This window comes from Artibeus jamaicensis, unplaced genomic scaffold (genome assembly GCF_021234435.1).
Source record: "Artibeus jamaicensis isolate MK-2021 breed Jamaican fruit bat unplaced genomic scaffold, CSHL_Jam_final scaffold_1964, whole genome shotgun sequence".
Classification (NCBI taxonomy): domain Eukaryota; kingdom Metazoa; phylum Chordata; class Mammalia; order Chiroptera; family Phyllostomidae; genus Artibeus; species Artibeus jamaicensis.
This window is the reverse complement of record NW_026522030.1, coordinates 26,741,845-26,755,693: the sequence shown is the minus strand read 5'-3', so window position 1 is coordinate 26,755,693 and position 13,849 is coordinate 26,741,845. Positions and strand designations below refer to the sequence as shown.

Below are 13,849 nucleotides of genomic sequence, written 5' to 3'. Positions count from 1 at the left end.
ACTCTCTCTCTCTCTCTTATTGGTCAGCCTTTAGCATACAATTATCTTGAGTACAAAAACATACAGTGTCCCCGACTGAATGCAAATTATTAGTGGTTAATTGTGAAATGAAGTGTGGATCTTTCCAGCAATGACCTGGACTGCTTGGAGCACAGCTGATAGGGCAGGGGTGGTTTGGGCTCTACCTGAATCATCTGGGTCTATGAGCTCCAGAATTAAACTCATAAGACCAATATAGTGGTCTGCTGCAAAGTAGCATTCTCAACTTAAGTTACGTTCATTTTTCTGCAACCTCATTGCAACTTAGGTTGGTTTTGCTTGCCCCAGGCTTCAAATGTGAGTGATTTCAGGACTTGCCCTGCAGCAGGACTTCAGTTCTTAGCACCCAGGAGACGCCAGAGAACTCTCTATATTTTATAAAAGTTGGGTTGCCAACTTTTTGAGCTGCAGAGAGCCTCCTTTGCTCTTTAGTATCACTGCTGGCTCTCTGCACTTCAGACTTTTCCCCTTCCCTGTGGTCCTGTCGCCACAGTTGGCAAGAGCTGCCAGGCTCTGGCTGAACATTGGGAGTGTCTCAGAGGGATTTTGCTCAGCTCTCCCATCCTGCCCAACTTCAGCACACTGCCCCTCTTCAGTCAATGAAGGGTGGGGGCTAAAGGGTAGTAGAAAAGTGCAACTCATTCTGTAACTAAAGTCTCTTGAGTCCCAATCAGTCAAATCAGTCAGCCTACTCGTGGCCTAGTCCTTGACTTCCCACCACACCTCCAAAAGTGAAAGTTACTGCAGGTTTCCATTCTCCTCAGAAGGACAACCTGGATTTCAGAACATTTGGGTTTCTTTGTATTCTCAGCAATAAGATAGGTTTTACTAATATGATTTCCACAGTTTTTGTAGTTTGTTGATGTTATCTTGGTGTTGGGGGGAGATCAATGTCTCAAGCTTTTCTACACCCTAACTGGAAGTTAAAGTCCCTAGTCTCTCACCTCTGATTCCTTACTTAGAGAGGAACTTGCAAACTCCATGAGGACTATTAGGGACCACCTCTATGCAGAGGACTAGATAAAACACTGCAAACTGGGGTATATGTCATGCTAAGAAGACAGTGATAATACCCTGGGCCAGGCAAGGACAAGACTTATTGGAGAGCAGCAACTTAGATATCTGAGCATTGCAGAGGGAATCTCAGGATTCAGGTCAAGGTCTATCACTTCAGAACTGTGGAGCCTCATGTAAGGGAATTTCTCAGAACTCCCTTTCCTTATTGGTAAAAGAAGGTGTGGTTCATTTGGTTGGTGTGTCATCCTGTACACCAAAAAATATGTGGGTTCAATTGCTGGTTAGGACACATGCCTAGGTTGCAGGTTCCATCCTTGGTTGTGGCACATATGGGAGGTAATTGATCAATCTTGCTCTCTCTCTCTCTCTCTCTCAAATCAAAAAACATATCTTCAGGTGAGAATTAAAAATAGAAGGTGGCCTCAAACTCAATACCAATGGAGATAAAAATGAACTGGTTAAGCAATGATGGTAGTGATTCAAAGAGCAAATAATTTTTTTAAGGGTTCTGCTGCTCATCTCTAGCTGAGGGCTGCCATGGTCAAAGCCGAGTGTGACCAAATCATCCAGTTGCCAGGAAAGCTGAAACTTATGTAAAATGATTCCATTTTAAAAAACTATTGTGTGGCCCAAAGAATATACATCTGGATCAGAGTTTAGTCCAAGGACTGTCATTTTATAACCCCTGCTTTAAACCCCAAGAGTACCTCAAGTGTAATAATTTAGCATTAAGTTTCTCTGATTTTGGCTAGTGACATCTTGATACTCAAAGGCTATGGGTGGTAGTTGTAGATGTGTATGACTAATAAAAAATTACAGGGACTTCCAGCCAAGATGGAGGCATAGGTGGAAACACTGTACCTCCTTGCACAACCAAGTTTAAAGACAACCAAGTTTAAAGACAACAAAGTTTTAGTAACAAAAACACAACCAAAACACACAGAAAATTGAACTGTACAGAAGTCTGACAACAATGAACCATTCAGCCAGACTGGTAAGAGGGGCGGGGTCAGCGGCTGGCAGAAAGGGGTCAAGCAGGAAAAAGTGGCCAGACTGACCCAGGGGCGCAGGCGGCAGTTGGCAGATCCCAGACATGGGGTGGCAATGGGCAGACCCAGTGAGGGCACAAGGAGGCTGGCTGAGATTGGTCATGCATTCTTGCACAGATAAACCAGGCAAAAAAATGAGCAGTGAGACAGACCAAGCAAACCAGCTCCCAGTGCTGGGAATTAAAACCTAAAAGCACCAATTGGAGAAACCTTCAGGGGTCAAGGTGCCTGGAGAGGAACCCAGGCTCACAAAGAGTTTGTTGGAGAGACCCACAGGGTCCTAGAATGTACACAAGCCCACCCACCCAGGAACCAGAACCAGAAGGGCCCAATTTGCTTGTGGGAAGCAGCAGAGGGGACTGAAATCCAAGACAGAGCATGGAACAAGAGCCAGTGCCCCTCTCTGACCCTGCCTCCACATACAGTGTCACAACCCAGTCACTGGGTTGACCCACCTTTGTGGACACCTAAGGCTCCACCCCTCATACATAACAGGCGTGAACAGACCAAAACATTATGGCTCAAGAACAGCTCAAAGCCCCAGAGCCAATACTTCTAAGTGACCAAGAAATAGCCAACCTATTAAATGCACAGTTCAAAACACTGGTGATCAGGGTACTCACAGAACTGGCTGATTTCAGTTGCAAATAAGATGAAAAAATGAAGGCTAAACTAAGTGAAATGAAAGGAAATGCACAGGAAACCAATATTGATGGGAAGAAAACTGGGACTAAAATCAATGGAGTGGACCAGAAGGAAGAAAAAAATGACCAAACAGAAAAGGATGAAGAAACAAGAATTCAAAAAAATGAGGAGAGGCATAGGAACCTCCAGGACATCTTTAAAAGTTCCAACATCCAAATTATAAGGGTACCAGAAGGGGAAGAGGAAGAGCGACAAGTGGAAAACTTGTCTGAACAAATAATAAAGGAGAACTTCCCCAATCTGGCAAAGGAAATAGACTTCCAGGAAATCCAGGAAGCTTAGAGACACCCAAAGAACTTGGACCCAAGAAGGAATACACCAAGGCACATAATAATTACATTAGCCAAGATTAAAATGAAGGAGAGAATCCTAGAAGCAGCAAGAGATAAGGGGATAGTCACCTACAAAGGAGTTCCCATCAGACTGTCAGCTGATTTCTCAAAAGAGACCTGACAGGCAACAAGGAGCTGGAAAGATCTATTCCAACTTATGAAATCCAAAGACCTACAACCAAGATTGCTCCATCCAGCAAAGCTTTCATTTAGAATCGAAGGGCAGATAAAGTGCTTCTCAGATAAGGTCAAATTCAAGGAGTTCATCATCCCCAAGCCCTTATTATAAGAAATGTTAAAGGAACTTATCTCAGAAAAAGAAGGTAAAATATATGAACAGTGAAAGGACAGCAAACTCACAGTTATTAACAACCACACCTAAAACAGAAGCAAACTAAGAGGCCAGCTAGATAAGGAGCAGAACCATAGAAATGGAGATCACATGGAGGGTTAGCAACAGGGAAGTGGGAGGAGGAGAAGGGGGGAGAAGGTACAGAGAATAAGTAGCATAGACAGTAGGTAGAAAATAGACAGGGGGAAGGGCAAGAATAGTATGGGAAATATAGAATCTAAAGAACTTGTGACACATGGACATAAACTAAAGGGGGGGAATGGTGGGGGAGAGGATGTGCAGCATGGAGGGGAAAGAAGGGGGAAATGGGACAACTATAATGGCATAATCAATAAAATATATTTTTTAAAAATTAGAAAGCAAATTAATTTTTGCTTCATGAAATTTTTTTTTCAGATAAAATCTTTCAAAACATGAGGCTATGGAGGTCTGTAGATGGTGAAGGACATCCCCGCTTGGTGGCCAAGCAGTTGAAGATCACCGAGCCAGGTCATCCAGCACTTCTGCAGCTTCTGATGGAGTTTCCCTTTAATAAATATTTGGTGCATGACTGGATAGATGGATAGTTGCATGAATGGGTGGATGAATCACGGATGGGACATGGGTGGAGAAATAGGCATGTGGACAGATGCATGGATGTATGAATGAATCATGGATGTCTACATGGATGAGTGGACAGATGGATAGGGGAATGGATGGATAAGTGGATAAATACACGGTTACAGCCTCATCAAAAGTTCAAGTCTTTGACTCTAAGTATGATATACAATCACATTTTGGGAGTGATCAAAGATATATTTAGAAATGGCTGGTTCCAGTTTTGGGTATTACTCCCTCTCTCTTTCTGCATAGTTATTTTATATGTCAGTGACATTGTTCTCTCTCCCTTCAAGTCACTTCATCCAGATTTCATCTGTATAAAAAATGTTGATGGCTTAGGGCAGCACCTCAGTCAAATATTCTGTAGAAATGTCCCTGACTCTTGGCCATAAAATGCAGGGATTTAGTTTTTACAGGAAAAGTATTTAATACCAAATCATTCTGTCTACCCACTTCTAATAAGGGTGTTATACCAAGTAACAATGGATAATGGAAATAGGTTTGATAACCTACCAGGGTGGGAGATTTTAGGACAGAGGTCCCCAACCTCCAGGCCACAGATCAGTACTGGTCTGGGCCTGTTAGGAACCTGGCCACACAGCAGGAGGTGAGCTTGAATGTAATGCATTTGAATCATCCAGAAACCAGCCTCTGCACCCTGGTGTTTAGAAAATTTGTCTTCCACAAAACCAGTCCCTGGAACCAAAAAGGTCGGGGACCATCATTCTAGTATTTTGGAACAAGAGACTTAAGCAGGGAAAGAACCAAGGGAGGAGGGAGAGATGACAGAGGAAAGCACAAGTTAAGAAAGATTAGAGCTATAAAATAATCTGACATTTCCTCTCTTCCTTTTACACCATAAACACTCTTCTCAAAACTGCACAAAAACATTTCCTAAGGAGGCCCTTGTGATCTATTCATCAGAAGCATAGGTAGAAGGTATTTATCATAGCAGGGCACTTATTTCTAGAAACTATAAATCCTTGCCAGGAAGGCACGGATATGATCTACTGACAATGTGAGTTTGGAGAAATAAAAAGAGATAATGACTGTGTAAAACATACTCAGTGTCATTATTCCTTCCAGCACAAACCTCACTGCCTTAGATCATTGTGCTGGTAGAGAGTTGGATGATTTTTCTTTTCATTAAGGGCAAGGAATATAGAGTAACCCACGGTGGGTGCCTCAAACTGTGGACAGTTCCACATCCTATGCTTTTTCTTATGTATACATACACACCTACATAAAGTTTAGTTGATAAATAAGACACAGTAAGAGATTCGCAACAATAAATAATAAACAAAACAGGACAATTATTATAATATACTATAATAAAAGTTATGGGAATCTGGTCTCATCTCCTTCATAGACACACACACACAGATACACACTCACACACACAATAGCGTATTGTGCTCCACTCACCTTTCTTCTTATAATGATCTAAGGTGGTACTCTCAGTAAAGAAATGATTCACATCCCTGAGGATGGAGCAGGACAGAATGAGATTTCATCACACTATTCAGAACAGCAAGCAATTTAAAAGTTATGAATTACTTCTGGAATTTTCCACTTAATATTTTTTGGACCATGATTGACTGTGGGTAACTGAAATTGTGGAAAGCAAAACTGCAGATGAAGGAGTACTACTGTACAGCATCAAAGCCACTTCATCATCAACTTAGCTTTTTGAATATTTAAAAGCTAATGACCTGTAACTGAAGCTAATTCAAGTATCTTTACCTCTAATAAGAAACTTGCTGAACTGGATACGGAAGGACTAGCTGAGTAGAAACTCTAGGAAAACCTTCAGAAAAGTGTATCAGGGTTTCTGATACTGAAATCAATCTTATTCTTGATCTTCAGCACCCTCCGGACTAATGGAAGTGGTGTTCCCTCTTAACCCACATGGCCATGATTAAAGCTGTGGAAAACAGAAACTAAGAAGAGCCAAAAGTAACAGAACTGTCATGTCCCCAGAAATTGTGGCAGTGACTGACTATACCTAGCAGAGGGCCCTCCAAGGAGGGATGACCTATTTCTAAAGTAGTCCTAGTGGTAGGACCTCATGTCTGTGTACCAAAGTCAAATGAAATCTGTAAATTATAACAGATACTTTTTTTACACATAGTTTTAAAAACAAGTGTGGTTCTTGTCTTAAAATCATCTATAGAGGCAGAGAAATGAAGCAGAAATTGATTCTAGACCTGCTCTGCACATGTTTAGAACAGAAGTCAGCAAAGTAGAACCCCTGAGCCAAGTCTGGCCCACTGTTTTGTCAATAAAGTTTTATTGAGCCCTGGCTGGCATAGCTCAGTGGATTGAGCACAGGCCTGCGAACCAAAGGACCGTGGTTCAATTCCCAATCAGGGCACATGCCTGGGTTGCAGGCCAGCTTCCAGCAGGGGACACATGAAAGGCAACCATACATTGATATTTCTCTCCCTCTCTCTTTCCCTTCCCCTCTAAATATATATAAATAAAATCTTTTTTAAACTTTTATTGAATCACAGCCCAGTTACTTTTGTGTTGTCTGTGTCTTCTTTTGCTCTATAAAAGCTAAGCTGAGTAGCTGCAATGGAGATCATACAGCTCAGAAAGCGCCACTCCCTCCCTGCCACCAAAAAAAACCCATTATTAACCATTCCTGATCTAGAAGAATTATTCAGCCTCAGTAGGTTTTAGCACTGACATCTATTCAATAATGTGTATCATACATCCCCTCATCCTCTGGCTCACAGGATATGAAGAGGCCCAAAGCTGCCTCTATAAAGTCTTTCTAAATAATACTCTATTATCTATACCCCTATTAGAACGGTCAAAATTCAGAGCACTGAAAACACCAAACACTCTCATTCATTGTTGTGGAGCAACAGAAACTCTCATTCACTGTTGCTGAGAATGCAAAATGGTGCAGCTTCCTTCTAAGACAGTTTGGTAGTTTCTTACAAAACTAAGTATATTCTAACCATATAATCCAGAAATCGCTCTCCTTGGTATTTACACAAAGCAGTGGAAAACATATGCCCACACAAAGTCCTGCATGTGAATGTTTATAGCAGTTTGCAGTTTCATGGATAATTGACAGAATTTTGAAGTAACCAAAACATCCTTCAGTATGGCGAATGGATAGACTGTGGTACCTCCAGGCAATGGAATATTATTCATCAATAAAATGAACTATCAATGAAAAGACATGTTATTGGAAATTTAAATGCATATTACAAAGTGAAAGAAGCCAATCTGAAAAGGTCGCATGCTGTATGGACCCAACTATATGACATTCTGGAAAAGTCAAAATTATAGATAAAGTTAAAAAAATCAGTGACTTCCAGGGGTTTTGTGGGGGAGGGATGAACAGGCAGAACAGAGATTTTTAGTGCAGTGAAAGTATTCTGTATGATACTATACTTGTGGATATTATTGTCCAAATCCACAGAATATACAACATCAAGAGTGAACCCTAAGGTAAGCTATGGGCTCTGGGTGATGATGATGTGTCCTCCATGCAGGTTCATCAAACACAACAAATGTACCACTTCCGTGGGGGAACATTGATACTGGGGGCGGCTTCACAGAGGGTATAGGGGAAATCTCTGTGCCTTCCACTGAATTTTGCTATGAATCTAAAACTGCTCTAAAAATTAGTCCATTGTTAAAACTTACTAGTTAACGATACTGTGAAGGCTATTAAGAGCTATTCACCTGCTGTTTCCAGTTTGCCCCTTCTGGACACCTCATAGCATTTCAGTTCCTTGTGCTGTGACCCTAACATGGGACCAGTTATGGCCACAGCAACATGTATCATTTCCAAGCTGAAGCAACATCGTCCAGATCTCTCTCTTTCCTTTGACTCAACTACTGGCAAATTCAAGCTTGGGGTTGCCCCTAGTGACCATGATGAGCAGAGCCCTCCTCACCCCCTCCTTCTCCACTGACATGTGGTGGACACACCCCAGAGTAAAAAATAAGCCTCTATTCTAAACCATGGAGATTTTGGGGTTGTTCTTCAGCAAAATCTAGCTTTTCTTGACGGACACAGAGATGATCAATAAACTATGTTATTACATTTGCGAAACTGTAACTTCTCCCTTCCCTCCCCTCCCCTCAGTTCAGTCAAAGAGTGGCACATTTAAGGAAGCAACATTGACCCGGCCATGAATTTCAATCTTCACTCACAAATAAAAGAAGTCTGAACACTTAGTTCATGGAAACTCTTATTAAAATCTTCATCTTCTATTTTCAAGCACCTAAAAATTCCAAGGAGTCTCTTTTTCACACTTTCTTCTCCTAAAATGTCTCTTACTTGTGCCTGTCTATCAAGCCATGTTAGTTCTAATTTCAAGCAGTAGGTAGCCTCCTCAGAAGGGAGAGGGTCCTCCTTTCTCCCTGATTAAATTCTCCCAAGAGTCACAGCTTTTGTCCCCTCCTCAGTGAGCACAGAAGGAGACTGATTCTAATCAATAAAAAAGGCTGGAGAAGGTTCTCAAACCCCACAGGTAAAAATGTCTATCTCACTGCAAATCATTGTCACCATTTCCACAAATGTCTGAGTTTCTCTATCACCATCTCTTGTTTTCTTTCCCAGCTGGTTCAGAAATTATGCAGAAAGCAGGAGGTTATTTTCAGGGGCCACTCAAACCCTAACACAGGCCAACTGGAATTCTCCCAGGAAGTTTCCTTAACAACAGACCAATGATCACACATTAGCCGTTTGCTGTGTGGGAGGGTCATGGGTACTGTGACAACCTGGGAGAGTAAGATGGTAACTCCTAGACAGAGCTTCTCGCAATGATCTCTTCCATTTACTACTCCTTCCTGACATTGTCATGTTTGTAGAGCAATTCAATTCCCATACAAGGTCAACACTTTCATTACCTGTGTGCAAAGGGCTCACAGAACCCCCGGAGTAACCGGAGTCTCTATGACAGGGTTCCAACTGATTCTGGAAAGCACCCACCACCCCCAGCCACACTTCAGCTCGCTCTGCTCTTATCTTCCCACCCAAACCTAAAATCTCTCTCGGCTGCACTGATGCTGCAGGAAACACACGACTATTTGTGGTTTAGCAAAAGTACGTAGGGAAATACTGGCTGCAGTTCCCCTGGCAGTGTCACATGATTCTAGCTGCTTCGTCCTTCTGACACACAACTCGACTTCCTTCTAAGGGTGCACATTCGGATGTTACAGACATGTGGTGATAGACACAGAACAGCAGTTTTAATCAAGTCACGGCCTTCACTTCTGGGATCTATTAAATCATGTTTGACTGGTGACCCCCTCTGTTCCTCAGGTGCATGATGACCACTTTTGCTGTGCATCAACAATTTCAGGTGGCGGCACCAGGGCTGATCTACAGCTTTCTGGTTATAAATAACCATCAGGAATCTTGATTCACTCATTCAGTCCAGTGGGTCACTGAGCCCTGCAGCAATGTCCCTCAAGACTCTTTCCTCAGAGTTCTCTACTCTTGCTTTTGGTCAGGCCCACAGCATTTCTTGTCTGCACAGCAGAAACTACCTGGTCCTCCCACTGCTGGTCTCCACCCTCTGATGCCTTGGCCATGGTGATCGCTGGGGAAAACCAACCCGATTGCCTTACAGCTGTCAGCACAGTGGATAAGAGCAAGTATCTTAGTTTCAGATAAGACCAAGGCTCAAGTCCTGAGTCTGCTGCCAGCAAGGCGAGGCCCTTAGACACCCCAGGTTGAGGTCCCTTCACCTTGGACCGGAAAGAGTAGCGCCTACCCCATAGAGCTGGGGAAGCCTGAGTGGGACAATACACATAAGACTCATAGCATGGGGTTTTGTCATCCAGTAAGTGCACAATAAATGTTTATTATTATCACATGTTCTGAGCATTGGAGGCTTTGCAAATTCTGATCACAACAGACCTTTCCATTCCAGTTTCCCCTCAATCCACACATTGGATGTGACTCCTTTGCCTAAAGGGTCTCACCCTGTGCTCTCCAGACCCTGCTGATCCACATACCCCTCAAGTGGACATTGGAACTTCATTTTAACCTTGAGCATGCTTGTCCCCCAAATGGAAAAAAGAGTAGTTGGAGTGTCATATGTTGTCAACAAAGCTTTTCATGAGGAGACAATCCTCTAAAATTACCCATTGAGATGGTATGTTCCTTTCTGCAACTGGTATAACTTGTTGATGTCTAATCATCTTTAAGAACAAAGGTCACGTTTTTCCTAGCTGAAATATATTGCTAACTTAAATGCCCATGTGTGTGCTCTTCTCAGACTCACCAGAAGGGGGAGTGCCTGCATAAAGTAGGGAGTTCTAGCACTCTCTCACAAGGGGACAGTAATTTGTTCCAGAATTCATAAACCAGTGACACTAATTTTTTTTTATAATTGCCAGAGGCCCAGAAGGTAGAAGTCTCTCAGCTCCCTCAGTTCTTCATCAACAGTTGTCATAACACAGCCCAAACTTGCTGTGTTTATCATAATGAATGTTTCTGTGATTTGCACAGATCCGAATTCTAGTTACAGGCTGGAAGACCTGAGTTACCTGAATTCCAAACTGTCGATGATTCCTACTTGTGCCTCATTTTATCCCGGGTAGACCATGCAAAGTGGGAGTGCCACACACTGCTTAAGGGCACAGACTCTGGAGCCAGGTCACCTGGATTCCAATCCTGCCTCTGTCACTTGCAAGCTGTATAATTTTGAGTAAGATGCTTAATTTCTCTGTGCCTCAGCTCCTCGTCTGTAAAATGGGAATAACCATAGCACCTATCTCCCAGGTTGTTGTGAAGATTAAATGAGTCAACATGAACAATTAAAAGAGTGTCTCGGACACAGTGGATACTGTATGTGATTTTGCTACTCCTGCTATTAGTACTCTCGTCAGCAATTGTCCTGAAGCATCGCAGACAAGAAAAAGAGGAGAAGGTGCTGAGTCCGTCACCCTGAAAGCAGCTCAGCAATGGAAACCTTGTCTGGGGCTTCCACCCTCCTTGGAGTCAAAGCCCCCAGCAATGGCCACAGGAGAGGAAGAGGTGGTGTAAACTTCAGAACAGAAGGGATTACTTATTTACCCTGCATCTCACATTCAGAAACTGAGGGTGGTTAAAACCCCCAAGAAAATATACAGCTCTAATAACTGCTGATGATTCATAAACAACCTTCCAGGAGTCCCCCCGCTGTTGGCATTGTTACTGATGGAAGATCTCGACAGGGCCCAGAAATACGGCTCTGACACCCGAAACAGTCTGTCCCTATTTCACAAACACCCCCCCTTCGCCACACGGTTTCCGCATTCCCCACCGGAAGAATGATTTCACACCTCTACCGCGCTTACAAAGCTCTACCCCTGTTACCTGAGTTCGTTTTTATGAATTTCTGCTATTTTTCTTTCCAGCTTCTGTGACTGCTTAGGGAAGATCTCAAACTCACTGACGTAATTCTCGGGATGCTCATCAGGATCGTAATCACCAAGCTCAGCTACAAACAGTGAAAAATAAAGAGAGAGAGAAAGAAAGATTAAAAAACAACAACAGGGTGTGCATGGAATGGCTCCTGCCACCCAAAAGAAGAGCACAGAAGAAGCTCACCCAAGGAAATGTTCTTGTATCCACGGGAAGACCACAGCCTGAGAGTCTAAAAGCTTATGTTCAAGTTCACATCTAACTGTGTGAGCTTGGGCACTTGCCAACCTCCCTGAGTCTCATTTCTTTATCTATACAATAAAAGGGATTTCCATCATTATTTTTCCATGGGGCACTATTAGGGCCAAATAATTCTTTCTTGTTTCAGGCCTTCTAAGACGTACTAGGGCATTCAGTGTGCCTAGCCTTCAGATACTAAGTGCTAGTGGCAGGCCTGGTCATTGTGATGACCAGAAATGCTTCCCCCAATATTTCCAAATGCCCCCCAGGACAGGAGGTGGTACACACCACCTCCAAGAGGAAACCACTGAACGTCCCTCACGGTTTCTTTCACAGCTAATTTTCTCTGAGTCTAGGAGTTCCCTGGCTGGAGCCGCCTACTCTGAGATTTCTGTAGGTGTGGCTTACTCAATGAAAAATCACAACATAAAGGCACCTGAGAGGATTGCACTTAAAAATAAATGGATTGCTCTCAAGTTAAAGAGTGTGTGTCCAAGTATGGACAAGCACACCAAATGAAGGCTGTTGCTGGATTCTAATGGAGGGCACCTCCAGAGGATCTTAAAGTATAAAAAAGAAATGCATGCACCTCTCTGAGCACCCGGAGGCTCTAGGAGAGGTTGGACCTAGATGTGCAAGGACCACAGCCTGGAGAAGCAAAGGCGATGCTCTGGCGGTCAGAATACATTCCACTGGAATTCCTGAGCATGGTAAGGAAAACGAGCTGGGAAGAGGCAAGTAGCTCAGGCAGAAAGGGTCCAGAAAGCAGATCAAAGATGGTGGGAAAATGGTATTCAAAGAATTTGATCACTAACACGACTTTGAAATAGATTTTTTAAAAATCAAGATGCCTGGAGCACATCTGCAAAATCACATACAACCCTGTAATTTGTACCCGCTGTCCCTTCGTTGTTGAGTTATCTAATTACTGTAGAAGGATAAGAAAGGTAAGGGAAGAAAGCTAAGCTCCATAAAGCTTCTTAACAGAATTCAAATTACAAATTTCTTAAAACAACCTAAAATGTATAATGCATGAGGAAGAACTTTTAAAATAAGACCCATGTTCCCAACACCCATAGGAGGGAAATTGATTAATTTGACCATATCAAAATTTAAATATTTCCATTCATTAAAGAACATCACAGTCAAAATAATAAATGACAAGTTCAAAGAACATATTTGCAAAATTTAAAGCTAACAAGGGCTAACAGCTAGAATAAACAAGAAATCCTTACAAATCAATACGGAAATTGGTAGGAAGACCAACAGGAAATTGGTCAAAGGATATGAACAGCCAGTTCACAAAAGAGGAAACCCAAAGGGCTAGTGTACGGAGAGATAATCAGACTCGTCCATAATCAGAGCTTTGCAAACCACAGCAACTAGCCCCATGAAATGAACAAAAAGTTGAGGAAGTCGGGTGATTTTGTGTGTTGGCAACAACGCAAGGAAATGGAAATATTTGCATATTTCTGGAGGATTCTTGATGCATATAGCTTTTATAGAAAACAGGAGTATTTTGTCAAATTTATGACCCAGCAAACCCATTTTTGAGCGTGTAGTCTAGAAAACCTCTGGGTGTGAAAAAGAACATGAAAGCAACTTGAGTGTCACGTTCAGTGGGAGTGATATATATGGATACTCTGTGGCAATTAAAAGCAACAGAATAGATAGATGTACACCCAGCAATGTGTACATCTGGGTGTACGCATTGCCCCAGTGTTCTGAGCATAAAAAGAAATGAGTTCTACAGCCTCATTTATTTTATAAAATGTAAAAGTATATGTACACTAAGCAACACTAATCATTTTATAAGGCTGTGTGCAAAATCAAATATCTGTGCAAACCCAGTTGTTGCCTTTAGGAACAGAAACGGAGAATAATGACAACGGGGAAATCCCTCAATCCATCAATTGTCCCAAAGGGATCAATGATAAGAACAGGTCATAAGCAGAGAATTAACTCAAGTTTCAAAAGAAATACACATAATACACCCACACATACACACACACACACACACACACACACTGTGAGCTGGCTATGGACCTACAACTTAGGAGATGGTACAAGCCAAGGCTTCCATGTCCCACAGAGAGGACCACTGATATGACTGGGTCATCTTCACTGCAAA

General features: G+C 42.5%; 1 protein-coding gene across 7 annotated transcripts in view; it reads right to left on the bottom strand.

Annotated features, from left to right (window-relative positions):
- Window positions 1-13,849, bottom strand: part of FRMD3 (FERM domain containing 3) — a 267,673-nt gene that overhangs the window by 74,643 nt on the left and 179,181 nt on the right. For all 7 annotated transcript variants that reach the window (XM_037153808.2, XM_037153807.2, XM_037153810.2 and 4 more), the window contains one exon: window positions 11,431-11,554. In XM_037153808.2, coding sequence (XP_037009703.2) covers window positions 11,431-11,554 — 124 coding nt within the window. The remainder of the gene's footprint in view (window positions 1-11,430; window positions 11,555-13,849) is intronic.